Consider the following 27,275-nt stretch of genomic DNA (forward strand, 5'->3'; position numbering starts at 1 on the left):
TAATGATAGAGTTTTGAAAAGTACCTCAAATATTCTTAAGGATAAGAGTCATCCTGGTAATGATCATTTTCATCTATTTCGGAGCGGTAGACGCTTGAAGTCATTCAGGGGAACTAAAAGGTTTACAAACAGTTTTTACCCGAGTGCTGTCCGAATCTTTAATAATTGCAAATTGTAATTTCTGTTTTTCGTTTTATATTCTGAATGTTGAATGTTGTTAAATTTTTAAATTCTTACTGAGCCGAGACAATTTCCGATGATTTTTATGTGAAAATTATTGGTTGAATAAACTATATATATGTAGTTTAGATGGATAGAAATCTGTCTAACCAGATGAACGGATAATGATATATTCTATATGTGTGAATGGGTGTGTATGCACCAATGTGTATTTGATATGTAGGCCAAGCAGGAAGTGACCCATAAACATATCCATCCAAGTCTTTCATTGGGAGCCAGTGATGCCCTCCTCTTTCTAATCCACCTCCTCTGTCACTCGGTAAATGGACACACACTCGCCAAGGTGCACACTCCAAAAACATGCACACTCAAAGCCCCCAGTGCGCACTAAGCAGGCCGGCGGGCCAGCCGAGGGGGCTCATTACAGGTCCGCAGAGCCCCCCGACACAAAGGCCTTATCCGCTTTAGCCATGGGATGATCTGCTCTCTACTGACTAGAGAGAGTCCATAGACGGACAAAAGGCGGAGGGGGGAGGTGGCGGAGAGAAGGGGAGAGCCGTGGGCTTCAAGGATGTCAGGAGACCCCGGGAGAGAAAGCCTGGCGGGCGCTCACAGAGGAATGGAGGCGAGGAGGAGGCGGCTTAAGCTCCACGGCTACGTCAGGACATTAGCATTCGCACAACCTCCCAACATCTGCTGCCTCCTTCTCCGTTACTATATCTGTTGGAGTCTGGAACAAAGACTGGGAGGTAACTAATAAAGTTACTAAACAAGATTATTTAGTTTATTCATTTAGCTTCCGTACTTCGCTCAGTTATATCATTATGTCAACCTCCATCTAAACACTGAATCAATGATTTTGATCCTGTGAGCTCCACTAACATTAAAATCAAAATTACAGTGGTACCTCTTCATACTAGGACCACGACACGTGAAAATTTTGATTTTTTTGAAGAAAACCGCTTGCTTTAGAGAGGATAATCCAGTTGACGAGGAGTCCCAAGCCAAGGAGCACAATCGGGAAGCAGCGAGTGCTGATTACAAAGCCGCTGAAGAATAAATGCAGCGTTTTACAGCTCCCAATGAAGGAGTTGGATGGATATGTTTGTCAATTAGACATAAATGACGTTCACGCACAAGTCTTGACACCCTAACAAGACAGTGTAAAAAGCCCCACACTAACAGATAGTCTGACACGGTACATTGCGACTAAAACATGCTGCTGTTATTACGGTTCAGAAACATGCTGTACGACACACCAGGCAAAACATACATCTCGCAGACGGTAATCCCGAAATTGTATAACAATGTTATGGATCATGTTCTCAGGAGTTAAGCAAGGCAGACTTCTTCTCACTCACCACAGACATGTGGTCAAGCTCAAATACCACCCTGTACATGAGCCTAGACCACTACTCCACAGCTAAGTGGGAGCTTAAATTCAGTTGTTTGAAGACAAAATATACTCTGGAGCAGTGTTTTTCAACCTTTTTTGAGCCAGAGCACGTTTTTTACATTGGAAAAATTTTGCGGCACACCACTGACCAAAAATGACACTGAACAGTATGTTTAATTACAATATGAGTTGTAATACCCCCAGTTTTTACACTTAACACTTAACAATGGCATCATATTTGCAGAAAATGATTCATAATTATAAAATTTTAAAAAGTGACATTGGATCATTTCTCACGGCACAACTGCCGATCTCTCACGGAACACCAGTGTGTCGCGGCACGATGGTTGAAAAGCACTGCTCTGGACAACCACAATGCAGAAATCCTGCACTGTTGCAGTTGTTTTCATAAAAATAACCGAATGCTAAGCTAATAATGATTTCTTGATTATTTGTTGACTTGATCACGTGCCCATTAAATTGCTCTTCTTTATTAAGGTTTACAGTAGGGGTCGGCAACCTATGACAAGCGTGCCACTGCAGGCACAGACCACAGACTATTGCAAATCACAGACTATTATAACACCATCCCCTGATCTGAAACCTACACGAGAGCAAGGAAAAACTCAAAAACCTCAGCATGAGGAAAAGGAATAAACCTTTGAGACGGGAGAATCTCAAAGGGCTGCACATACCACAATTATTGCAAACTACAGACCGTTATGACACCATCCCCTGTGTGTTATGTGTTAACCGAGGGGTTAACCAGTGGCACGCGATCGCACGGGAAACTAATAATGTTTTATTTTAAAAGCGCATTGACTAGAAATTGTTTAGACCGTGTTGTTTAGAGGCTTTACGGTCGCGCCCCTCCTCCTCTGCTCTGTTCCTGAGCATGTGTGTGTGCAACGCGGAGGAGAGATCCTTGTTTTAACCCAGCCAACGAAACACCAGCACGCGATAAACAAATGAATCATGACGGCTCCTCCAGCGAAAAAATCTCGTTCTTTCCAGCCAGCGTGGATAGACGAATAGGGCTTTGTGCAAAAAATGACCGTGCTGTTTGTGCATTATGCCTCGAGAGCGTTGTACCTCGCGCATCAAGTGTTAAACGTTATGACAAGACGAAACATGAACATGAATTCAAGGCGGAGACATTAAAACACGCTGTGTCCAGGTACGGCAAACAAACACAGACCCTGAAAATCACTGCTAAAAAACGCCATTGCTCACTGCAAAGCAAAGTGCGGATAATCTTTTACTTAATGCGAATATATTAAAGAAGCGTTCTTTTCGAGCTCGGAGGTTTTGTTTGGTGGCTTGCCTAAGAAATAGGCAATCAAAAACCAGAATAAAACAGATCCCCATGTCAGCCAGAAGTGTTGAACGTCAAGAGGAGGGGCTGGCAGAATGCGTGTGTGTTTCAATTTGATATTTTCTGAATTAAGATTTCATCGGTGAATAGTATGGTACTTGTCCATATCAGTTGTTTTTTGACTATTGTTCATGGTTGATTCTTGTGGTCAAAAGTTGAAGTCATGTATGTATACATGCCTTTCCACGCGTTCCTCACATTCATTTTTTAGTTTATTGATGAACAAGAATAGTGCTCAGTGTTCTTGTTTGCCGGCGTCCCTGCGTCCTAGACGCATTATTTTTGCTGGGGACGCATCGTGTCTAATCAACGTGCGTCCCCGGGATGCAACTTTTTTGACACCAAATTGTCATTATCATTTTTTTAACAAAGATTTACCGCACTCCAAACTTTTCGTCAGGCAGATCCGCCATTGTTGTTTTGGTCTCGCGGTACGAGTTCTCGTCTGCACGCCGATCTCCAGTTCGAGTTGTGTAGTGAAAGTCTGTTTCTTTTTTGAGAACCGGCTTTTTCGGCTCAACTTATTAAAGAGAGCCGGCTCTCCAACGGCTCACTTGATCTGATGCATTATATTACGAATGATGATGTTGTATAAAGATGTCTATCCATGTTGTATATTTGGAACAGCTCAGTTGGATATAAAAAAAATGTGCGAGTCATTAATCTTGGTGTGGCACACTGATTTAAAAGGAAATTTGAAAGTGGCACTCCGCACCGAAAACGTTGCTGATCCCTGGTTTATAGTATATATAATATTAAGCTCATACAGTGGAACCTCGGTTTTCGAACGCCTCTCAGTTCGAACAAATCGGAGTCCGACCAAAAATTTCGAGAAATTCTTGCTCCGCTGTTCGGTCAAAAAATCGGACTTCGAACGCCGGTACGCTAGGGTGCGATGCTGAGCGGCGTACGGGTGTTTTAGCCCCTTATTATGCCTCGGAAGAAAGAAGTGCAAGCAGCAAAGTGGCTACAGGTGGAAAAAGAAAAGTAGTGCGTACAACTATTGCATTTAAGAAAGAAATAATAGCCAAATATGAAGGAAGTGTGCGAGTGTCTGATCTTGCTAGAGAATACAGCATGGCTAAATCTACGATCAGTACGATACTAAAGAATAAGGAGGCTGTGACATCTAGTGATGTGGCTAAGGGAGTGATCGCTATAAGCAAGCAACGGCCGCAAGTTTTGGAAGAGGTTGAAAAACTTTTGATGATTTTCCTCTCCCCACCGTCCACCTGCGCCTTCTGCTGACCACCACAAAGGTAAGAAATCCTATTCATACTTTTTTTCTTCATCCTTTTTTTTTATTTTTACATGTTCATGTTAGCGTAATCTTTCGTACGGAAGATTACGATAACGCGAATGTACGATTAGCCTGGGTTAGCTTTACGTTAAACATTCAAGATAAACATTCAGGGTGTTGGAACGGATTAAAACGATTTACATTATTTTTAATGGGAAATATGATTTCGGTGATCGAACAAATCGGTTTTTGAACAGGTTTCTGGAACGGATTATGGTCGAGAACCGAGGTTCCACTGTATTATCATAGTAGCATATAATGCTTACTCGATCGTGACTTTTTGAGTGACAATTAATCGTCTCCAGGAATTCCTAATGGTGGCAGCCCTGCATGTGCTGGACACATCCCTCATTCGTATATTTCCCATGCTGAAATTAGTGTTGTACCACACTGTGTGTGCGTACATGACTATGAACACGAAGACTTATTTCAAAGTAGTCAATCTTTACCTGTCGCACACGGTGAGAAAAATTGAACCCAGGGCGTACACACCGGATGACTTGATCGGTGACATGTGTGAATTATGTTCTGCCAAGTGTGTTTCAAATGAGGCCGTCGTAAATATCCAGGGTTCCTACCGCTTAAGGCAGGTTCAATTCAAGACATTTTCAGACTTTTTTGTAATTCGGAGGAACAAAACTTGAATCGATAAAATAGGATCCAAATGACCTTATTTCTAACAAAGAGGAGTGAAAACAAAATGGGGGCCTTACCTGCCTGCAGGACCATCTGGATTCGAACCTTAGCCTGCTCTGCGGGTGTCTGTAAAATTGAAGGAGATAACATCAACCACTCAAATTCCAATTACTCGACCAATTAAAGCTAATTCATCCAAAAAAATCTGACTTTCTCGGTTAGCGCATGTGCGGCACAGTTCATGTCTTGGGAACCTCCTGCGTGGGTTCAAATCCAGCTCCAGACTTCCTGAACGGAGTTTGTATGTTCTCCTCGTGCTTGCGTGGGTTTCCTCCGGGCACTCCGGTTTCCTCCCACGTTCCAAAAACTTGCATTTCAGGTGAATTGGCCGGTCCAAATTGTCCCTAGGTGTGAATGAGCGAGTGAGTTGTCTGTCCCCGTGTGCCCTACGATTGGCTGGCAACCAGTTCAGGGTGTCCCCTGCCTGATGATTGCTGGGATGGGCTTCAGCAGCCCCGCGACCCTACTGAGGATAAGCGGTGTAGCTAATGAGATGAGATGAGATGAGATGAGATGAGAAAACATAGCGACATCTCAATCCTTATATATTTACATTTGACCTGTAATGTGTCTCATCTTTTTTTATATTTAACTTTCATTAACCTTTGTTTGGATGTTAGTTCATACTGTGCTGAAAAAATATCAGTTTTGGGAGGACTGTCAAGACCAGAACAGAGACAGGACCCACTTGCGTTGCGTTTCTCTCAAGTTTTTATTGGAAGGAAGAGAAAGGGCTGCACCCACGATCCGGTCTTCGCTGGACGCAGGAAGCAAGCCGCTCTGGTACTCGGATTGTGCTCCGAACGCAAGCGATGGCGGTGTCAGGGACGGAAAAAAGCGGGTCGGTAGCCGGGACAGGAGAGCAAAAACGTAGTCGGGTCGGAAGCGAGTCGTAAGCCAGAAAAGTAGAGAAGACGTAGTCTGGGACAAAAAGAGGTCGGGAGCCGGGACGGGAGAGCAGACGTGGTCACGATCAAAAAAACGGGTCGAAGCAACAGACGGGAGCAAAAACGGGACAGCCGGGAGTCAGGGTCGAAAAAGGCTTGCCTTGTGTTTACTGAGGTTCGCAGACAGACTGACAAAAGGGGACGGACAGGACTGGGTTCAAATACTGATCGGCAACAATCAGAACCCGCGGCAGTTGGCGCCAAAAGGGTGGGAGCAGCTGAGTCACATCAGTAATGACTGTTTTTTCAATGACGACTACTGGATCTTTTTAGAATAAATTAACCAATTAGTTATGAGTATCGTCCTATGAAGCAGACCATTTGAAGACAGTCAGTTGTGCTCAAATGAAGCTCTTGGTTCACAGCATTTTGGAATTTCCCAAAGTATTTGACACTAAATGCAACACGCCCTGACATTTTAGTTAAAACATATCGCCAGTCCAAATGTTCTAGATTAAAAATGAATGAATGGATTAAAAAAAAAAAATACAATTGCCTAAATCAACTGAAAAAAATAAAATAAATAAAAACCTTCAAAAATATCTAGCAATGCATGCTTTTGACCGCCACCTAATTTGAATAACAACTTATAACACATTTCATACTGAAGAATTTGATGTATTTTCAGTTATTTCTGCATTCATTTTTTATCTATATTTCAACCTTATTTTTCAATTTTGTATTTTTTGGTGCATATTTAGTAGCTTATTTATATCATTTCTTACATTTAATTCATATACATTTTAAAAATGTTTCTCATTTCATATTATTTGGGCATTACTGGTTCTCCATATAAATTCCATCTATATATGTTTGGAAAATTGTTTAATGAAGTCAGGAAAGAGTTAATCATTTTAATTTATACTTTATTGTTTTGCATTTTCAGGGATTTTGTAACTTTAAATCTGTCCAGTGTGTGAAAAGCTAGAATTCTTTTGTATTTTATCCATTTTTTTGTAGATCTGTGAATATTTTTCTTTTTATTTAATTCCATAATAAAAGCAACCAGTACTGTCGTGTCAGAGTCATTTTCAGGCAAAAAAAATCTTCATTTATTGCGTGGTCTATAGAGTAAAAAGGCCAAGAAAGACGGCAATGGCAAAAATGAAGCATTTTCAAGCACTTGACCCAAAATTCAAGTATTTTCCTGACCTTGCAATCACACTCTTAAAATTCTATCATTTTCGAGGATTTCAGGCACCCGTACAAACCCTGTTCAATGGTCAATTTTGTTATGATTACTGATGTGACTCAGCTGTGACCGCTCCTTTGGCGCCAACTGCCGCGGGTCCTGATTGGCTCCCTATCTGTATTTATACCCAGTCCTGTCTGTCCCCTTTTGTCAGTCCGTCTGAGAATCTCAGTTAAGACTAGGCAAGCCTTTTCGACCCGGACTCCCACCTGTCCCCCTGCTTCAGCCCGTTTTTGATCCTGACCACGTCTACTCTCCCGTCCCGGATTTCGACCTCTTTTCTGACCCCGACCACGTTTTTGCTCTCCTGTCCCGGCTACTGACTCGTTATTTCACCGCTCGCCACGGAAGATCCACTTTCGCGTTCAGAGCGACGTTCAGCAATCACGGGAACATGGGTGCAACACTTTTTCTTTCTTCCAATAAAACTAGTGGGTCCTGTCCAGCGTTCCCTCTAAGCTGCACGCGTGCGCAATTGCGCACTGCTCGCACATTCTTAGCGCACAAGAAAATCTAGCCAGCGCACAAAAATGAGGGCTCAAAATTGCTAATTAATAATAATAATAATAATAATAATTTCCTTGTATTGTCATTCTGTGTAACAATGTACACAGAACGAAATGTCGATTGCATCTGACCCGATGCAGCCGCAGCCAAGAGAGGGCGCCGCCGACCACTTTTTAAGTCTTAGGAATGACTCGGCCGGGGCGCGAACCCGAACCTCCCAGTCTCAGAAGCCATTTAAGTCAAAGTTACAGTGCATGAAGGTAAAAATACACGGGTTCCCCTGACGTTGTGTCCTAAATGCGGTATTTTGAAGTCGAGTCGAAGGAGAACGAAGTTGAGTAAAGTTAGTAAAGTTTGTCTGGGAACCGGCTTCTTCGGCTCGGCTCACTAAAAGGAACCGGCTCTTTTGGGTCCCAAACGGCTCTTCGGGTTGTTTTTGCTTCTTTAATCCCTACACGACCAAATATTATGTAAAATTATGCACAAAATGACTTAAAGGAAGGGGGAATAGAACAAAAAAGGAAAAAAATACCAAAATGAAAAAGTAGTGAAAAGCTGAGAAAAAAGAAACAAAAGGAAGAGAAAAAAGAAGGAAAAATTTAGAAAAAAAGCCAGAAAAAAAGAAAATAAAGAAATATGATGAAAAGGTAAATAGAGAACAAAAAGAAAAAGTAACAGCTTGGAAAAAATAAACACAATGAGATTTTTTTTTAAAGGAATTAAAAAAAAAAAGTAGAAAAAAAAACACGGAAAAAAGAAGAAAAGGTTTGTATTATATCAAGTGAATCTTGTTGCCAACAATGTACTTCCACTAAAAAATGTGATTAAGTACAGTTCTGTATCTTACAACCGACTAAATAAATGTTAATATCATGCGACAAAATATATCAGGAAATAAAAAGAAATAGATATCTTGTGAAAGAATTGTAAGAACGCACGACGTTTGTAGGCCGTACAACCTTTGCAATAGTACATGAGTCAATTCGTTCAAAATAGAAACATAATTTTGCATTGCTGGAAACTCAGCAAAATGTAACTTAATGTCAAGTTTTGGACATCTTTGATAATGAATTATCTTGCCACACTTGGGATTATGGTTGCTCACTGTTGTTTCAAGCGCTGCTCACCGACTTTGTGTGAACGCTCAGACCCCTGGAAAATTACAGGGAACATTGGTCCTGTCTCCGTTCTGGTCTCAACAAATTTATCCATTCTTCGACTTTAGCCTGAGATAACAGCAGAGTAGCAAAAAATGACTGGTTGAAGCCCTAGTCAGAACATCCAAATCCTTGACAATAATCCACAAAGAGCACAAAGACATGTCACAAAGGCCCGTTCATGACAGCCCAGACAAGCCCCCAGGCTCTGCAACTTTTATCTATGTAATCTACTTGGAAAGCCGCTCGCTCCCCCCTCGGTGCCGCTCCATTTTCCCCCAGATCGTCTTTAACCGCAACTATTAGCGGGAACGCTCCCTTAAACTGTCCTCGCCGAGTACCGAGGGACAACGTCTTCATTGTTGCCAGTGGCGCCCGCGAAAGTGAAATAAAAAAAATAAAATCTTACTCCAGGAAAAAATAAACACTGGCGCATCCTGGATGCACTAGGGAAGATCGATAAGGAGGAGATGAAGAGAAATTTCGAGAGAGGAAACAAGTCTTGGGAGAGCCGGTACGAGCGCACCGAGCGCGTTTGAAACAAGATCACAGCCGGTGAACACGTCTTATTGGCTGCCCTTACGTCGGCTGGTTTGTGTGAAAATAGTGAGACGCCGTTTTACGATTGCGTGGGGAGAAGATGACAGTCCCTGCCGCCCTGCCTTCGACCGAACCGTAATACCAATATCTCCGCTATTAGATTTGAGGGTCTTAATTGTCAAGGAAGACTGATGGTGAGGTCTGTGAGCAGAGCGATTGAATTCTTAAACATGCAAAATGTGAGAAAGTAGGACATGGTTTTTGCACCCATATATATATATATATATATATATATATATATATATATATATATATATATATATATATATATATATATACACACAGTCATATACAAAAGTTTGGGCACCCCTGATCATTTTCAAGAATTCCCTTTATAAATAATTGGTTGTTTGGATCAGCAATTTCAGTTAAATATATCATACAACAGACAAACACAGTGATATCTGAGAAGTGAAACGGAGTTCATAGGATTTACGGAAAGTGTGCAATAATTACTTAAACAAAAGTAGACAGGTGTATAAATGTGGGCACCCTTGTTGTTTTATTGATTTGAATACTTTTAGCACTAATTTTTGGAAGTTTCCACTGTGAGGAAGATAGTGGGGAAATGGAAGCCCACAGGCACAGTTCTAATGACAGCCCGGAGTGGCAGGCCAAGAAAAATCTCAGATAAGCAGAGGCGAAGGATGGTGAGAACAGTCAAGCTCAACCCACAGACCAGCTCCAAAGACCTACAACATGATTTTGCTACAGTTGGTTCAACTAGCCAGTGCACTTTGCACAAGGAGATGCTGTATGGGAGAGTAATGCGGAAGAAGCCTTTTCTGCACACATGCCACAAGCAGAGTCGCTCGAGGTATGCTAAAGCACATTTGGACAATCCAGCTTCATTTTGGAATAAGGTGCTGTGGACTGATGAAACTAAAATTGAGTTATTTGGACATAACAAGGAGCATCGCATGGTGGAAGAAGAACACAGCATTCCAAGACAAACACTTGCTACCCAAAGTCAAATTTGGTGGTGGTTCCATCATGCTGTGGGGCTGTGTGGCCAGTGCAGGTACTGGCAATCTTGTTAAAGTTGAAGGTCGCATGGATTCCAGTCAGTATCCGCAGATTTTTGCGAACAATGTTCAAGAATCAGTGACAAAGCTGAAGTTGCACCGGAGCTGGATAATTCAACAAGATAACGACCCCAAACACTGCTCAAATTCTACTATGGCCTCCATTCAGAGGAACAAGTACGATGTTCTGTAATGGCTATCTCAGTCCCCAGACCGGAATATTATTGAGAATCTGTGGTGTGATTTAAAGCGGGCTGTCCAATCTCGGAAACCATCAAACCTGACTGAAATGGAGATGTTTTGTCAAGAAGAATGGTCCAAAATAACTTCAACCAGAATCCAGACCCTCATTGGAAGCTATAGGAAGCGTTTAAAGACTGTTATTTTTGCAAAAGGAAGATCTACTAAATATGGATGTAATTTTTCTGTTGGGGTGCCCAAATTTATGCAGCCGCCTACTTTTGTTTAAGCAATTTTTGCACATTTTCCTTAAATCCTATAAACTTCATTTCACTTCTCAGAAATCACTGTGTTTGTCTGCTATTTGATACATTTAACTGAAATTGTTGATCCAAACCAGCAATCATTTATAAAGGAAAATCTTGAAAATGATTAGGGGTGCCAAAACCCTTGCATACGACTGTATGCTACCTGGAAACCAACACTGTGAAAAGGTAAAGCAACTGGAAGCTGCTTTTACTGTACAGCAGCCCTTTGTCACTAGACCCCACGAGTCAAATGAAAATGCTACAAAGGCGAACTACGAGGTTGCAACCTTTCCTGGAGGGTTAATTTATGGAAGACTGTTCAAAGAATACCAGGCTTAATAGTCGGCGCTCTCACCTTTCCAGTTGATTAAATCCGGCCTGCTCTCTGAAAAATTTGAACACCCCTAGTATAATGTAAGGTTTAAAGAAGAGACCATTTGGGACGCAATTAAATTGAAACAAATTCTGTTTGAGAATACCTAAGACTGCTCTCGCAGCCTTTTACGAAACGACGGCCCTCGTTACCATGCGGCAGCGGAATCCGTGTGTAGGATTAGAGAGAAATTAAATGCTAATGGGGACGGGATGCGAAACCGCTGCCTGGGAGCATCATTTAGACGACGGGTATCGCTGACAGGCTCCCCTATCACTCCTCCTACACTGACAACCCACGACTTCCCCTCCCGGCACCCCATCGAGAAAAGAAACATCGGATCTATCAAACTGTAAACTTGTCACTTTGTAAAAACGTCACTTTCCGGTGGCAGGGAAATATAATGACCCGCTTTAATGCGGCCGTGTCGGGATCCGAGACGCGCCGCATTTAATGCGGTGTGTTGGCGAACGTTGCCTCTGCACGAGGTGACATCGGGCGTCACGCTCCGCGTTGACGGCATGCGCGACAGCTGAAATTACCGATCGCTATTATGCAGGGGGGGGGAAAAAAGGAAGGGTTGGATTTCTCCCGTGATGATACAATTGAATCTATGGATTCCCCCAGGCTTTAATTGAGCATCTCTACGGTCCCCCAAACAAGAATAGCATAGAAAAACAACTTTCACGTTTATTCGTTTATGACGCGCACTCGTGTATAAAACACCGTGGAAAATCTTGTTTCACTATTTTATCGTTTAGCATTTTCAAGGATTGTGTGTTTTGTTTTTGTAGATCTGTGAATATTTTAATCCATATTTCATGTGTTTCTCAGGGATCCACAGCAAATCACATAAAATGACTAAATACTACCTAATTTGTAGCATAATGTTTTATTATTATTGATAATATATGACTATGGGTTTGGTTGGTTAGATAGATAGATAGATAGATAGATAGATAGATAGATAGATAGATAGATAGATGTCTAGATAGATAGATAGATGTCTAGATAGATGTCTAGATAGATAGATAGATAGATGTCTAGATAGATGTCTAGATAGATAGATAGATAGATGTTTACAAAGATAGATAGATGTCTAGATAGATAGATGTTTACAAAGATAGATAGATAGATAGATAGATAGATAGATGTCTAGATAGATGTCTAGATAGATAGATGTCTAGATAGATGTCTAGATAGATAGATAGATAGATGTCTAGATAGATGTCTAGATAGATAGATAGATAGATAGATGTCTAGATGTCTAGATAGATAGATAGATAGATAGATAGATAGATAGATGTCTAGATAGATAGATGTCTAGATAGATAGATAGATAAATAGATAGATAGATAGATAGATAGATAGACACAGAGAGAGAAAGAGACCAAGAGAAACAAAGGAAGAGAAAAAGAGGGACACAGAGAGTGAAAGAGACATAGACAGAGTGGGAGAAAAGGGGTGAAAAAAGAAAGAGAGAGACAGAGACAGAGAGAGAGAGAACGAAATAAATACAAGTACAGTGACTTTGTGAGAGGCACTTGGCTTTGGCAACATCAAGTTGACATATTTCCTCTTGCAGCTTGTTTTTCTCTTGCCCTTCTCTGGTTGTTGTCTGGCGGGCCGGATTCAATCCCTTAGCGGGCCCGATCTGGCCCGCGGGCCGCCTCTTTGACACCTGTACTCTAACACATTATTTCCCTCTCATTCAACACGTATGCGCCCTCCTCCTGTGTATGCCATTCATTAGTAAACAATAAAGAGGCGTTAATTGCACTCCCCAGAGGCAGATGTTGGAGTAAGATTGAGGAAAAAAAAGACGGCGAACGTAGCTTCTTCCTCAATTAGAGCACAAAACATGTTTTGTGTAGGTTGTATAACAGAAGACGCGGCTAGAAAAAAAACATTGAAGGGAATTAAGAGAACTGATAAAAGTCGTGAAGAAATGGGTATTGTGAAAGTTCTGCTAATTGATGAGCAGTGTTGGGCACGTTACTTTAAGTAATTACCAGGGTTGGGTAGGGTTACTTTAAATGGATTACTTTCAATGACTTTTGGATGACTCCAATACCAAATATGCTAATTAAAGACAAACAAAACTAAATATGAATAAAATGATGACTCACAACACGTGGTAAGCTTTCTCTCCTGGCTTTGATCTCCAGCAAAACAAACATAAAAAGCGACAGAAACAAAATAAAAATAAATCCAAACAGTTTTGCTGTTCCATGTATTCCGTTACTCCCCGAGCCTGCACAAAATGTTGTAATTTTATTCCTATTTAGTTTCTTTTGTCTTTTATTAGCATATTTGGTATTGGGTTAATCCAAAAGTCATTGAAAGTAATCCAGTTAAAGTAACCCTACCCAACCCTGCTACCTACCTACCTACCTACCTACCAGGGTTGGGTAGGGTTACTTTAACTGGATTACTTTCAATGACTTTTGGATGACTCCAATACCAAATATGCTAATAAAAGACAAAAGAAACTAAATAGGAATAAAATGATGACTCACAACACGTGGTAAGCTTTCTCTCCTGGCTTTGATCTCTTTGATCTCCGGCAAAACAAACATAAAATGCGACAGAAACCAAATGAAAATCAATCCAAACAGCTTGCCAACATCATATTTGCCGTTCCAAGTGTTCCGTTACTCCCAAAGCCTGCACAAAATTTTGTAAATTTATTCACATGTAGTTTCTTTTGTCTTTTAATAGCATATTTGGTATTGGAGTAACCCAAAAGTAATTGGAGGTAATCAAGTTAAAGTATCCCTATCCTGGTAATTACTTATAGGTACTCACTACTTTTTCTAATAAGTATATTATATTATAATTATTATTATTATAAAAGAGTTATTCTATAGCAAAATTAGCTAGTTACAGGGGAAAGTAACTAGTGTTATCTCAGTCCTTAACCATGATAAGTGTCTGAAATTATTTTCAAAATCAAACATTTGCTTTATTCCGATTTCGAAATCTTCGGTTTGGAAATTTTGGTTCGTTTGGCGGTTTGCATACTCGGCAGCCAATCAGAAGCCTGCGTGCTTCCGGACTTTCCCGAGCGTTATAAGGTCGTGCATTTGCATATCATTTTCCAAAGTAGACGCACAGAGAACACAAGAAAAATGGAGAAGTGGTTAGGGATCGAGCCAAAACCTCAGAAGAAAAATTCAAAAGAAGCTAACAAAATTTGTGACGCTGCAAAACGTAAACATACATTAAAAGCATCGTGGCTAGTAGCAGAAGATGCATGAATGAAGATGAGTCAATACTGGTACATGCTGATGGCAGATGGAAAACATGCAATGAATGTTATAAGTAGATTGATAATAAACTTAATTCTAAAGTGTTATTCTGATTATCAACCCTTAATACTTTGCAACAATGTTTTTGTTTTTTTTCACGATGTGTCGTCTTATCTTGTTTCAGGTTGTGAAAAATGGGGCAGGCGACTTTTCAGAGTTGATGTCCTGTAACTTTTTGTCATGAGTTTCAGACACTGCCATAATACTTTCCTGGTTGTTGGTTGAGTACCGACTTGGTTGAGTATTGAATTATTTTTTCCCATAGGAAACAATGGTAGGTATTTTAATTCGTTCCACCCATAACAAATATCTAAAATATTAAGAAAATATGTATCTAAACAACATTAAAGAACATAAATGTGTTCATCCTATCAAGATAAAAAAGAAGAAATATAAACTATTTTTTTATCGGTTACACAACTTTGAACAGTGGTGTGATGGCATACAGGAATGGGTACGGGAAGGTTACTGCTTAGCCTTCTTCTTCTCTTCTTATAAGAAACCTGTCCATTTTCAGTGGCTTCTTCCTCTTTTGCACTGTTTCTCCAAAGTGGAACATGATGGGTGGATAGATGGATATTATATATTTCTGATAATACAAGTCTATGAATGTGCTGTTTTAGTTTTTCAGAGGGGATGTCACCCCGATTTTAGCTAACCAGCATTGGCTCCCTGTTAGCTTAAGATGTGATTTGAAGGTTCTGTTGGTAGTATACCAAATCATGCATGGACTTGCTCCCTCATATCTTTCAGATTTAATTTCCCCCTATGTTCCAGTCCGGAGCCTTCACTCTGAAAATGCTGGTCTACTCGTGATTCCAAGAGCCAAGAAGAAATCCGATGGTATGAGAGTGTTCTCCATTCGGGCCCAGGCGCTGTGGAATGCTCTACCCTCTGAGATTCGATCTGCAACCTCAGTGGAAATGTTTAAATCTAAGCTTAAAACACACTTCTATTCTATAGCATATGAATAACCGATACCAACGGTATCACGATAACAACTGTATGTAACATCCCACATGCCGACATTTCTTGTGTAAATACCATGTAAATTGTAACTATAGCCTAATCCCCCTTGTTTTATAATGTTATCTTCTCTGTTCCTTATCTTCTTGGCTCATACCTCACTGTTAATGTGTAAAACTGGAGTGTCATGCCCAATTTCGTTGTCACAATATGGTAACCCATTTTGTAACAATGACAATAAAGGTATATTCTATTCTATTCTATTTCATGTTGACAATATCTGTGTATTATTTGCCCTCATGTAGGTTTTAGATCAGGGGATGGTGTCATAATAGTCTGTGGTTTGCAATAATCTGTGGTCTGTGCAGCCCTTTGAGACCGTCCCTTGTCAAAGTTTTATCATTTTCATCATGTTGAGGTTTGAGTTTTTCCTTGCCCTCATGTAGGTCTTAGATCAGGGAACGTGTCATAATAGACTGTGGTTTGCAGTAATCTGGTCTGTACAGCCTTTTGAGACTGTCCATTGTCAAGGTTTCATTTTCCTCATGTTGAGGTTTTTGAGTTTTTCCTTGCCCTCATGTTGGTTTCAGATCAGGGGTTGGTGTAATAATAGCCTGTAGTTTGCAATAATCTGTGGTCTGTGCAGCCCTTTGAGACCGTCCCTTGTCAAAGTTTTATCATTTTCCTCATGTTGAGATTATTGAGTTTTTCCTTGCCCTCATGTAGGTTTTAGATCAGGGAATGTGTCATAATAGACTGTGGTTTGCAGTAATCTGGTCTGTGTAGCCTTTTGAGACTGTCCCTTGTCAAGGTTTCTTCATTTTCCTCATGTTGAGGATTGAGTTTTTCCTTGCCCTCATGTAGGTTTTAGATCAGGGGATGGTGTCATAATAGTCTGTGGTTTGCAATAATCTGTGGTCTGTGCAGCCCTTTGAGACCGTCCCTTGTCAAAGTTTTATCATTTTCATCATGTTGAGGTTTGAGTTTTTCCTTGCCCTCATGTAGGTTTTAGATCAGGGGATGGTGATTAAGGGCCAAACAAATAAACATGACTTGACATGATGTAAAGTGGCAACAATTTCATTTGACAACCCATGGTTAGTGGGATCTTTAGCCATCGTGACCATATTGAAGTACCAGAACCCAAGTCGCTCCCAATGCTAAATCATCAGTACATCTGAGTCTGATGATTGGCCTTGGCAGAGGTGTTTACCAATGTTTTAGGGAGACAACTTACTGAATTCACCTCTGCTTCTCTGGGTCTACTCTCAGGCCGCCTTTGTCCATCTGCCGAGTCCAGCATGCCACAATTTGTCTGGTCCGCCTCGGGCCTTATAATAACAACAATAGCCTCTCGGAGCAGCTCTCCATTATAAATAGATGCTGTTTCCTGCGTGCCGCGCTACGTTATGCCCGGCGTGGCATTGTTTTTACCCGGCCGAGTGAGGCTTATTTATTTGCCTAATGGCTCCTGTTTATTTTTGCCTAATGGGACAGACGCGGGGCACTTAGGCTCGACAAAGTATGTCCGTCAACACTGCCGCGGGGTCGGCCGGTGCTCGTCGGCCGGACTTCCTCCACCATTGAGCGGGGGCGAGGACTCAAGTCCTGAGTCATGCATGAATAATTGAAAGGGAGACCAAGTGGTCAAGCTGGTGGTATTAACAAGACTGGGGCATCGTGTTTCTGAAGAAAAATGTTTGGACTACCTTTACTTTAATAGTATTGTAAAAGGGGGCTATTGATCGACTGTACAGTATAGTAGAGTGTAATTGATGGTATTCAATCTGGCCTCACAAAAAATAAGAACACAGCATAGACGCTTGCATAGTATCCAAGCCTTTCAAGTCTCTCACTTTTCAGAGTTTTGGTTCTGGGGCCAGATCCAGATTTACTGTTCTGAGTAAATTTGTAGTTTTTCCAGTATAATGATTATGATTCTTCACTCAGTCAAGTCACATTTATTTATGACGCCCTTAATCACAAACATGTCTCAAAGGACTGCACAGGATTACAATTACACCATTCCCTGATCTTAAACCAACATGCGGGCAAGGAAAAACTCAAAACCTCAGCGTGAGGAAAAAAGAAACCATGAGAAGAGGCCTCACAAGTGGTAATCCCCCTTCCAGGATGACCAGTATCTTACTTTAGTAAACTACTTTACATATGAACGGTACCGTCTGTAATCATGGGAAAATGTGGACTCTACCAAATGAGACCAACGAACTGGCTGTGCTGGTGAAAAACATCAAACAGTGAGTGCAGTTTGCTGTGTTTTACATCGTGGAGCTACCCGGCTTCAGAGACACAAAAGCCTGCGGGAAGCGGAGAGGAGGCGGACTCGCTGTCTACGTAAACACGAGGTGGTGTATCCCTGGGCACAAAGATTTCCATCTGCCGCAGGGACGTCGAACTTTTGGCCTAGCGTGTGACGTCATCCACTCCACTGTTGCTAAACTACTAACACAGCACCCCGAGGCCTTCCTGTTAATCCGTTAATAAACAACAAAAGGATTCTGCTGGAAGTGTGAATTTCCCTACGGGAATGAATAAAGTATCTATCTATCTATCTATCTATATCATAATCACAGCTGACAATAAAATAAAAAATGACAAAAAATAAAAGATATAGAATACAAAAATACCCAATAAAACATGTTAATAAAGAGCATTTAAATAGTGCTCCGAAAAATATACACTGTAATAAAAATAGAGTAATATGCAAATGTGGGGTTGGGGTTTAATGTGGGCTTTTACTCCCCCGGGTGGAGTTAAAGAGCCTCATGTTCAGGTGATGATTTCTGTTGTGTGATAATGAGATGAAATTTATGAAACTTAAAATGCCTCTATATAAAAATCTGAGAAGATGACTAAGATTATGTGAAAAGGGTTTTAGTTGTCAAGTGGACAGGACCAAGATGATCTCCGGTTTTTTCCTGTCTACCTTTTTTCCTTCTTTTATGTTAATAAATATAAAAACCTCTTGATTTTCAATTTATTGTCGACAATTCGCTCACTCATTCACACCTAGGGACAATTTGAACCGGCCAATTAACCCAACATGCATGTTTTTGGAATGCGGGAGGAAACCAGAGTGCCCGGAAGAAACCCACGCAAGCACGGGGAGAACATGCAAACTCCACACAGGAAGGTTCAATCTCATAACCTCCGTCTCTGTGTACTCTGTGACTGGCCGGCAACTAGTTCAGGGTGTCCCCTGCCCACTGCCCGAAGATAGCTGGGATGTGCTCCAGCACCCCAAGGGACCCTACTGAGGATAAGGAGTGCAGATAATGGATGGATAGATGGATATGATGACAAGTGGGGAAAAATAATAATACGAAAAATGAATTAAAAAGAAAAACATCCATCTTAATGCTTGAATAGCACCTTATTTCTTGCAACTGCTCATGGAAAGGGGATAATGGTCCACCGGCTTTTCGTACCACCAACTCTCTTTAACAGTCATCTCATTATATAGCATAAAACAGCGCCACCTTCATCTGCATCATCTTCCTCCCCGCCGACAAACAAATATTCGCCATAGCCAAAAGAAGACAGGCGAAAACAGAGCTCCGAGAAAATGTAATATTTCTGTTTTTAATATCAAGGTCTATAAGATCAGGGCAGGGATGGGTTCCACGGCAATATGTTTATTTAGATATTTTATAGGGGAGGGGGGAGGTGGGGGGGGGCGGAATCTAACTATCCGTACTGTGTGTGCGTAGCTCATCGTATATGAAAAATAATGTTGTGTATGGCTATACTTTTATATATATTGTCAATATGGCATCAGGTCTCTTTTACAATGTGCCATACTTCAGGCCCGGGCTAACAGCATTTTATGGCCCGCCAGTAGTTCATCTTCATGTCTCGGGCAGGCAGGAGCGCTGCATAATAATGTCGTTTCCTGCCCCCAAATGCTATTTCGCGGGCCGGGTCTCATTTCTCAAACTTCGCCACTTTTACAATTCCGCCAAACTTTTATTCCCTTCATTATTACCAACAAGATTTCATTAGGTATTTAGAATGTAAACAAGTCTTGAGTGATGACGCCCGCCCGCCTGCCTGCCCGTCTCCTTCAGACAGCCCCCCGCCCACCCTCCGATGGCCCGCCACGTACACACCAACACGAGTGGTAAGCAATGTTCCCTGTAATTTTCCATGGGTCTGAGCGTTCACACAAAGTCGGTGAGCAATGCTTGAAACAACAGTGAGCAACCATAATCCCAAGTGTGGCAACTAAGTCATTATCAAACATGTCCAAAACTTGACATCAAGTTACATTTTGCTGAGTTTCCGGCAATGCAAAATTCTTTTTCTCTTTTGAATGAATTGACTCATGTACTATTGCAAAGCTTGTACGGCCTACAAACGTCGTTTGTTGTTACAATTCTTTCACAAAATTTCCATTTCTTTTATTCCTGGTATCTTTTGTCGCATAATACTAACATTTTGTGGGGCTTATTAAGTCGGTTGCACGATACACAACTGTATTTAATTACATTTTTTAGGGGAAGTACAATGTTGGCAAAAAGATCAACTTGATCTCATCTCATCTCGTGAGCTGCACCGCTTATCCTCAGTAGGGTCGCGGGGGTGCTGGAGCCCATCCCAGCAATCATCGGGCAGTGGGCAGGGGACAACAGCCAATCGCAGGGCACACAGGGACAGAAAACTCATTCATTCCCACCTAGGGAAAATTTGGACCAGCCAATCCACCTGAAATGCATGTCTTTGGAATGAAGGAGGAAACCCGAGTGCCCGGAGGAAAACATACAAACTCTGCACAGGAAGTCCGGTAGCTGGATTTGAACCCACACAGGATCCCAAGACCTTAGAACTGTGCCTGCACACACACTTACCACTGCGCCTATGATCTACTTGATATAATTGGAAGTTATTTGAATGCAACACAAACTTTTTCCTCTTTTTCCCTGTTTTTTCTCCTTTTTTAATAATTCCTTTTTAAAAAATGTCATTGTGTTTATTTTTTCCTAGCTGTTACTTTTTTCTTGCTTTTTGGTTCTCTATTACCTTTTCCCCTTTATTTCCTTCTTTCTTGTCTTCTGGCTTTTTTCTGAATTTTTCCTGCTTTTTTTTTTCTTTTTCTCTCCTTTTGTTTCGTTTTTTTCTCAGCTTTTCACTACTTTTTCATTTTGGTATTCTTTTCTTTTTAGTTCTATTTCCCCCCTTCCTTTAAGTCATTTTGTGCACAATTTGACATAATATTTAGTCGTGTAAGGATTAAAGAAGCAAAAACAACCTGAAGAGCCGTTTGGGACCCGAAAGAGCCGGTTCTTTTTAGTGAGCCGAGCCAAAGAAGCCGGTTCTCGAAAAACTCTACTGACTTTACTCAACTTTGTTCTACTTCGACATTGATTTCAAAATACTGCATTTAGAACACAGCGTCAGGGAAACCCGTGTATTTTTACCATCATGCACTGTAACTTTGACTGAATTCGCTTATTAATTAGCAATTTCGAGCCCTGATTTTTGTGAGCGGGCTAGATTTTTTGTGTGCGGAAAAGCTCTGGGTAGTGCGCAATTGCGCACACACGCAGCTTAGAGGGAACATTGGTGGTAAGTAACAAATGCAACATACCGGAGCAACATGAAAAGTGAGTATATATGCGCTTGTAAAGAGCGATCAATGATATGCGACTAAAAAACCTGCGCATGTGCATGTATACACTCTCTGCGAATAAAGGGGTGTGGAGAGGAGAGGGGGTTGGTTTACGCTCAACTCGCATAAATCATGTAGAAGAAAAATGAGGGAATCTGCGAGCTAACTCATCTCCTCTCCATCCGGAGAAAATGAAATTCACGGGAATACCTATCAAAACCGCAATCATCCAGAGATAATATCTTCTTTGGTCTATCTGCACTTTCCGATTTAATTTCCTCCATGCCCTTGACATCCAGCGATGGCATTAAGATGAAGCACATACGGTAAGGGAGTAGTTTGCGACACTTTTTGGATATGCGTCTAATAAAATCATTTGGAAATTTATCTATCTATCTACCTTGGTCATATCCCTCAAGAGGGGTGACTGAGAGCAAGGAAAACACATACAATAACAAAGAAAATAAATAAAAAAGGGTAACCAAAATTTTGGGACCATGGCCAACCCAAATGCCCAAACACCAAAAATGTTAGGCACCTAAGTTGGTCAAGCTTTCATCCCTCCAGATGTTTGGACACATTCTAAGAGATGGGCAGGGCACCCATATGATGCGGCAGGGGTAAACCAGCGAAAGCTGTCGGGCCCTGCTGTTGAACAGAAGAGTGTTGTGTCACCCTGACCCGAGTGTTTCTTGTGTCCCGTTTCATCTGGAGGGATTTGGAAATCAATGCAATTTTTCTTTCGTTTGAGGAAAAAACAATCGAGAAGAAGGTTGTTAGGTGTGCCAGGGGTGTACACATTTTTCGAATTCCAGCACTTTTCAAGACCAATTTTTTAAATTTTTCCAGTAGCTTTAAAGGTAGAAATCCAGTGCAGAACAAAAGAATGTTTCTTTTTTTGTTTTTTAAATTATTCATTCTGAAAGAAATAATTCATTCGGAAAGAGGGAAATTATAACTTAAGGGGCTGTCGTGAATTCATAATCCCAAAGGTGAGAACCACTAGGAAAAGTATGTGTGTGCCTGTGTGTGGAGTCAATCTTTGGAACAATTTATAAGACGACATCAAACGGTGTCCAACTATTCACTTGTTCAAATTTGAATACAAAAAAACATTACTGGCGGAATACAGAGATGAAGAAAATGGGGTATGAGTGATACAAGAGATTGGGAATAGTGCATCTAGAACTATGGTTAGCTTTGTTGTTATTGTTGCTATTCTTATATCATAACTGTTATTATTAATAGTATTACAAATGTTATATATTTCGAACATATTATGTAACATTATTTTGTTGTTGAGTTATTGTTTTTGTTCTACTTTCATTTTGATGTTCGAATAAAGTTTTTATTCATTCCTTTGGCTGTGATCACCAAAATAAAACCGCTATCTTGCTTCAAGCACATTCTTTGTGCTATTTTGTGCTGTTCCTATCTACAATCTACGAGACACACCAAACATGTGGAAGAAGGTGCTCTGGTCAGATGAGACCAAAATGTTGGCAACAATGCGAGACGTTATGTTTGGTGTAAAATCAGCACGGCTCATCCCCAATGTCAAACATGGTGGTGGCAGCATCATGGTTTGGGCCTGCTTTAAAGGACCATTCTCTCTTTTCACTTTCTCTCTTCCTACCCTTCGTGCTTTCTTTTCTCTTTTCTCTCCTTCTGTCTTTCTATTTCTCTTTGGATTTCTTTCTTCCTTTCCCTTTTCTTCCCCCCTCTCTCACGACTTTTTATCTTTTGTTTCTCACGCTCTCTCCCTCTCTCTCTTTTTCTTTCTTTGTCCCGCCCTCTGTCCTTTTCCCTCCCTCTTTCTCTTATTTTTTTATCTCTTTTTCTTTCTCTTTAATCTACTTGTCCGGCCCCCGACAGAATGTTTGCTCTATCGTGTGGCCCCCAAGTTAAAATGAGTTTGACACCCCTGCCTTGATGCATTATTGTAAGAACAAGAAAGTAAATAAATAAACAACCAGCACACTATACATGAGGAGGGTTGGGTAGGGTTACTTTAACTTGATTACTTTCAATGACCTTTGGATTACTCCAATACCAAATATGCTAATAAAAGACAAAAGAAACTAAATATGAATAAAATGACTCAATTTTGTGCAGGCTCGGGGAGTAACGGAATACGTGGAACGGCAAAAATGATGTTGTCAAGCTGTTTGGATTGATTTTTATTTTGTTTCTGTCACATTTTATGTTCGTTTTGCCGGGGATCAAAGCCAGGAGAGAAAGCTTACCACGTGTTGCGAGTCATCATTTTATTTGGTATTGGAGTAATCCAAAAGTAATTGAAAGTAATCAAGTTAAAGTAACCCTACCCAACCCTGTACATGAGGCAGTAAAGTTAGGGGGTCCGATGCTTATCTGTTATCTATCTGAGGCTGCATTTGCTGTTTTACACTTTGGAATGATACCAACAAGGAAGCCACATCCCAAATGTCGGATCTGGAATATTCTTCTAAACTTGTTGCACTCTGAGTCACCCTGATGGTGTTACAAGGCCGGATTCCATCACAGAGCGGTCCAGAGCTTCTGCAGTTGCCCATCGCTGTCCGTCAACAGGACAATCGGGCTACCCGTCTCATTCAACTCTTCAACTCACCGAGGGACGTCATCGAGCGAGGATCGAGTAAGCCGGGTGTGAAAAGCACGGCAAACCTGTTTCTTGACATCGTCCGCTTTGTGTAAGACTGAACAAAAACTAATCGGCATTGGGATGTTTCGAAAGATTTCGTTTTTAATCCTTTGGTATCAGAGCGAGTCTGTATGTATTAGTACTAGGGATCGACAGATATGGGTTTTTCAGGGCCGATACCGATTATTAGTATTAAGAGGAGGCCGATAACCAATATTTAGAGCTGATATTTATTTGCTGTAAAAGCTCAAAAATTGGCGTGAGAAATTTTTAACAATGCAAAAAAGAAACAAAGAAACATTGGTTATGAATTTAAGTCAAGTCAAGTCATGTTTATTTGTGACGCCCTTCATCACAAAGAGTCTCCAAGGGCTGCGCAGACCACAGATTAGTGCAAACCACAGACTATTATGACACCATCCCCTGATCTAAAACCTACATGAGGGCATGGAAAAACTCAAAAACCTCAACATGAGGGAAATGAAGAAACCTTGATAAGGGACAGTCTCAAAGGGCTGCACAGACCACAGGTTATTGCAAACCACAGACTATTACAACACCATCCCCTGATCTAAAACCTACATGAGGGCAAGGAAAAACTCAAAAACCTCAACATGAGGAAAATGAAGAAACCTTGAAAGGACAGATCGGGGTCAAATATGACACCGAAATGTTTGACCGAGTCACTCTGGGTGATATTACATTTGTCAATGTTCAGAGCCGTTTTTGAGAACAAGTCAGGGCATTTAGATGGACCAATCACGAACATTTCGGTCTTTTCAGAGTTAAGGCGCAAGAAATTGAGTGACATCCACTCTTTTATCTCAGTGAGGCAGGCCTCCAAATTTCCAAAGTTTAGTGTGGCAGATTCCTCCATCAGAAGATATAGTTGAGTGTCATCTGCATAGCAATGGAAACTGATATTATACTTGCGAATCATTTCACCTCATGGAAGCACGTAAATGCTGAAAAGAAAGGGACCAAGTACTGAACCCTGCGGAACGCCACATGTAACACTAAATGGTTCGGATGTCATTTCACCCTATTTAACACTGTGCGTCCTATCTGAGAGGTAGGATCTGAACCATAAGAGGACGGTTCCTGAGAGAACGATTAAATTTAAGTAAAACTTTTAATATCCATGAATCATTTCACGGGGCGGTAGTAGCTCAAGAGGTAGAGCGCTCGTCTTGGGATCAAGGGATCACAGTTCGAATCCCGGCTCGTCCGTGTTACATGTCGAAGTGTCCTTGGGTAAGACACTGAACCCCTAATATCCCCAATAGGCAGGTTAGCGTCTTACATGGCTGCATACAAGGCCGCTATGAGGAAATGTGGAGCACATTGTAAAGCGCTTTGGGAAGTCATTGACTTGAAAAGCGCTATATAAATGCAGATCATTTCATTTCATTTCATAAATAAATTAGAATTTCATCACCAAGACTAGTCTTTCACTTAAACCAAAAACTAACAATACAACAAATAAAATTAGGCTTAGCAGCAATTTGTATAAAGGTACTTCGAAACGTTGATAGCTCCCTGACACATTTTACAGTAAATTGGAATTTTAACACAACTAACACAATTGATATTTTACTTAAACTAGAAACTAACGGTGAAAGAAATAAAACTAAGCTTAGCAGCAACTCTTATATATTTAATTTGCAGGTCGAATTGATAAAAAGCCTATGCAGATGTCCGTCTAATTGCTGAATATCGGGCCGCCTGAATCAATCGTCCTCTCGTTAGGATTTTATTCTTTACAACTTTAAACGTGAAAAAATATTGGTAAAAAAAAAAAAACTTGGGTAGCGCAAACCGTTTTTGGTCCGATATATAAAGAGCATACTTGCCTGACAGTTAACAGACAAGGTGTCACACCAGCAGACCCTGGTTTGGCTGTAAGTTGCGATGGTATCCTTAATATGGAAGCTAATTAAACAATTTATGTTTACTGTTCAGACACTTTATGATTAAAACCCAAAAAAAAGACTGTAAACACCCCTACTCTTGTTCCATGGACAGACTGAGGAGATCATTTCTTCCTCATGCCATGGGGCTCTTTAACTCCACCCGGGGGAGTAAAAGCCCACATTAAACCCCACCCCCACATTTGCATAACAGCCTATTTTTTATGACAGTGTGTATTTTCCGTAGCACTATTTAAACTACTACTTAATACTCTATAGCAAAACGTTATATTGGGTATTTTTGTATTCTATATATTTTATTTTATTATTTTATTTTTCAACACAAAGATACTGCTGGAAGTGTGAATTTCCCTACGGGGATGAATGAAGTATCTATCAATCTATCTATCGATCTAAATGCCAGCCAAGCCCAAAGAGCAATTTGATTGGGTAACTGGTAGGGGTGGGCAGAGCTATGCAAACAGCACACTTCTCTCTGCCAAGTGCCCTCTGCACAAAAGATAAATACGTCCGTATCCTGCTTTGTAGTATTTTGTGACATTTTGACAAAATAACTCTGCTTGCACCTTGTTTTAAAAACATTATGTATTTAGAAAAAAATGAGGGTCAAAATGATCCTCAAAGATCTTAAGTAATTGCGGGAGGGCGACCAGTTTAAAGTGGTGTATTTGTTGATATGGGACACAGGGTCTGGCATTATTCTTGTTTTATAGATTTCATCAAATCATCTACTGTCACACTGTAAAATAAAATGCGCTGAAAAATTAAACATTTGTCTGGAGAGCAGGGTTGGTGGTTTTGCTATAATGTGTCTTTGAATATATAGTCTGTCCCTCTCTCACCCCCAAAAAGTATTGTGCTGTTATGGCTCTTTGAGTCAAAAATGTTATTATTATTATTTTTTAAGTTCAGGCGTCAGTTATCATTTGTTATCCGTGCGTGGGATTGATGCACTTTTTCAGCAATGCACTCGCCATTTTTATTGCGTTTCTTTTGTATGTGTAAAAATGTGTTAACCTCGGAGGCGGATTGCGCTCTTCTCTCTGTTTACTTTTCTCCTACACAGAAGTCTTTCATATCCCAAACGCACCGTCTCCTTACACTTGCGAATCCCTTGGCAGCCTGCCTAGCAGAGCGCTAAAGTGGAAAGCAAACCCGCGATCATGATCGGGGCGAATAGTCACCTATCGATAAAGCGGCTTCCTTTTTTCCCTGTGATTTCCTTGATTCGGCCGATTAGCAGCTTGGGGGCTATCTCTTTTGCAACCACTTCTGAGCCGAGCGAAGCATCGGCGGAGTCATCCTCGAGTGCTCTTGCCTCATTGCTTCTGTACAAAAGCAGGCAGTTTAACGCGATGCGCTGGGAGCAATTATTTTCGTTCTTTTGACTCTTTGTTGTCTCGCCTTCCCGCGGTCTGTCGAGATACGACAACAAAACGCGCGGTACAACAAATGTCTTCGCGTGCAAATTATAATTGCAACAGATTGCTATTTTCGGAGGAATACCGTCGTGTTGATAAAGCGCCGTGGAGACGACGCTGTGATCTCAAGTCGTATG

General features: G+C 41.0%; 1 protein-coding gene across 1 annotated transcript in view; it reads right to left on the reverse strand.

Annotated features, from left to right (window-relative positions):
• rsrc1 (arginine/serine-rich coiled-coil 1) overlaps positions 1-27,275 on the reverse strand; it is a 284,392-nt gene that overhangs the window by 147,060 nt on the left and 110,057 nt on the right. Inside the window, exon 6 of the mRNA XM_088346059.1 lies at positions 4,965-5,013. Coding sequence (XP_088202185.1) covers positions 4,965-5,013 — 49 coding nt within the window. The remainder of the gene's footprint in view (positions 1-4,964; positions 5,014-27,275) is intronic.

This window comes from Urocampus carinirostris, chromosome 10 (genome assembly GCF_059441175.1).
Source record: "Urocampus carinirostris isolate Australia breed hairy pipefish chromosome 10, RoL_Ucar_1.0, whole genome shotgun sequence".
Lineage (NCBI taxonomy): Eukaryota > Metazoa > Chordata > Actinopteri > Syngnathiformes > Syngnathidae > Urocampus > Urocampus carinirostris.